General features: G+C 44.2%; 1 protein-coding gene across 1 annotated transcript in view; it reads left to right on the forward strand.

Annotated features, from left to right (window-relative positions):
* LOC119591986 (phosphatidylserine synthase 2-like) overlaps positions 1 to 3,068 on the forward strand; it is a 47,219-nt gene that overhangs the window by 35,172 nt on the left and 8,979 nt on the right. Inside the window, exon 4 of the mRNA XM_037940750.1 lies at positions 222 to 372. Coding sequence (XP_037796678.1) covers positions 222 to 372 — 151 coding nt within the window. The remainder of the gene's footprint in view (positions 1 to 221; positions 373 to 3,068) is intronic.

Raw genomic sequence — 3,068 nt, forward strand, 5'->3', positions numbered from 1 at the left:
TCATAGATGGATTAGGGATATTTATGTAAATAGATAGATAGGCAGGCAGAAAGGTAGACAAAAGGCTATATGGGTGATAAGAAATGAAATTGATTTTATTTTTTATAATAGCAACAGACTTTAACTCCTTTAGTTCCTTAAGTAGATAACTTCACTTTCACACAGAAATTTCATATTGCATTCTCTCTCCCCTTCCTCCCCCTCCCGCTCGCCACCTCCAGAGGCCTGGTGGCCAGCCTGTCGGCTTTCATCCTCCTGGGCGTGACGGTGACGCCCGACGGCCCCTTCAAGCGGCCGCATCCCGCCATCTGGAGGCTTACCTTCATCATTTCCATCGTGTACGAGCTCGGCCTTATCTTCTTACTATATCAGGTGAGGTTTGCCTTCGTTGCTGACTAATGCCATGCCGTGCCACACGAGGGACGGGTTTATGACAGCGCTTCGGGCACGGGCGCGGATGCCGGGGAACTACTCTTTCTGGTAACACTGAAAAAGCGTCGTATTCAGACGTCGCAGTATGCGCAGGCACCACCCTCCGAGTGGACAGGGCCCTGGTGCTAGTCTCAGAACCATTTCAAACCGATTACTCACCGTCATGTCTGAACTGTACGACACCGCGCCCTCCATGGGGAACGCCGTTAAGGGGACACTCATTCCCAAATCGGAAAATATTGATTAAAGGAATACTAAGGAAGGGAGAGTTGAGTCTTCCCTGATCACTTCGAAACGAACAAGAACATTCTTCCTCATAATGTCAACTGAAAGTAGGCTGACATAAATGTCAGGGCGACCTCACTGTTTATCGGACATCCACTCAGTCCTCGGTCCAACGAACTACTTGGGGAAGAGCCGGCCTGATGGAGTGGAGTCCGATAATGCGAGTGACCACATGAACCTACCGTAAAAAAAGGGAACGTAAATATAAACTATTTGAATAATTAATACTTAGTGAAACTACTATGGTGTGCATTTTAAGCGGAATTTCTTTTCTTTCACCATGATCATAGAGTAGGAATTCAGAATAGGTATTATACTGATTTTGTTTTCATGTGATTGTATAGTGAGGACTCCACGCTCCTCACGACGAGCACATCAAACTCAGCCTTCTTGATTCATTCTAATTCCACTGCAATACTTTAGATGCCACAGCGTTTAATAGTGACAAGCAAACACAGATAGCTGACGTCGCCGCTCTCAGTTGACACTTGTAATCAAGACTTGGGACATTACTGAACTACTGGACCGGACATTGGGTCTGAGGATTTTGTCTGATGCAAACCAGGTTCGTCGGACCTAGCTTTAATTGTTACTGCTGCTCATGCCGGCATGGGTTTAGAGCATGTTCTGTTATATTTTGAAAATTGTAATATTTTGATCTGCAATTGTCAGTTGTCTTTATTTATTGCTTCCCACCATGGACACCCAGAACAGGAGAATACCGCCATGCGTTGGGAAATGCATGGCGGATGAAAAACTGATGCAGCTGAAACGGTCCATATTATCGTGTGTGGTCATTGTGTGGATTATGTATTTCACTAGTGGTAATGAAAATCACCTTGAAAGAAATGTTATGTAAAAAAGAAAAAAAAAACATACCATTTACTTATTATTGAATGTGAAATCATTACTCTAAAGCAACACATTTTGAACATTTGGCAGACTTACACCCAACTTGCAAGCACTGTTGCTAGATGCTTCTGATAGGTCTCAGTATTTCATCCTCGGTAAGACGTGAGTCTGTCAATTCTAGTTGATTGTGTCTGTGGTCTAGTTTAGTTATTCCTAGGTACTTGGGATCCCCGTCCTTCTCAGGAGCTTCTCAACTTTTTGTATCCATTTAATGTATAAGGGAGTTCAGTTCTCTCCCTCAACTTTTATCACAGCTGTTTTTAGGTATGTGATAGATCTCTCTGAGGAGATAGGATGTTAGATCTGTGAGACCACGTCTACTGGAAAGGGTAAGGGGTCTACAGTATGTCTGTGAGAAATAAAGGTTTTGGGACGATGTAGCTTTTCCCAGGTCAAGGCATCAACAAGTAGTTATCAGGCTAACGCCTTTGCCATCCTAAGTACAGTGAACATACTCTTTCTGACAGGATAACACAAAAACAGGTTCTGCCATTTTCACACACCTAAAAACAGCAAGCTAGTACAGTGCAAAGGTGTGGGTACTGGTGACATGCCACACATTAGAATTTCCTGCTTGATGATCAGGTCACAGGCATTGTGACAAATGTATTTATGAAAGTCTGAGCACAGAACAAGCCAAAGTCCAACAACTGGCAAAACATACCAGAGTGTGATGACCACCTCCACCTCCTCCTCCACCTGTTAAACAAGACAACCACTTAGCTACATGTTCAGCCCAAATCTTGGACTAGGAATGGGTCACAGCAGATAAATTGGCCCTGATCAGAAACATCTGGGACACATTCGTAACAATGGATGAAACTTTTTCGGAAAGCTATGCAATGGACGACAGTTTTCCGGATTGTGTGAAAAACAAACTGGATTGAGCGAGCTGTGGTGTCAGCCTGCCTTTCATCAAACTAGATCCCTAATTAACAGAAAGCTTTGGGCTCCCAGGACTTTCACTACGATGCCGCAGCCTTTCGTTCCACAGGAAGACCGACTTACCTCTAGCGCTTTACCGACACCCAAACGTTTTAACGAAATATATAAACCTGGGAGCCGCACGGCAGAAATAGGCATGTGAATGAACCGCCCTCGGCAGAGACACGGTTACATTGAAGCTGACAGACGATCTTGCGAGTGAATCGGTTAAAATGAGATGGTCAAAGGTCACCGGGAGGTGAAGTGCAGATCAGAATTTGGCAAGTGCTGACCTGAACCCCTGGCATGAAGGGTTTCGGGCCTCTGCGCATTTCGGAACTGCATTGACGAGACCTTATTTATTTAGACCTTGATGTTAATCGACGCTTGCCATGCTTGACGCGTTAAAAACACTGATTTATGACAACGATTTTATGAAAGCTCACGGTTAAAAATCGGTATGTCTTGAGTGAGCCACCGTGCAAAAGGATTGTTATTATTGTTTTTATGATAGC

The sequence above is a fragment of the Penaeus monodon genome, chromosome 29 (assembly GCF_015228065.2).
Source record: "Penaeus monodon isolate SGIC_2016 chromosome 29, NSTDA_Pmon_1, whole genome shotgun sequence".
Classification (NCBI taxonomy): Eukaryota; Metazoa; Arthropoda; class Malacostraca; order Decapoda; family Penaeidae; genus Penaeus; species Penaeus monodon.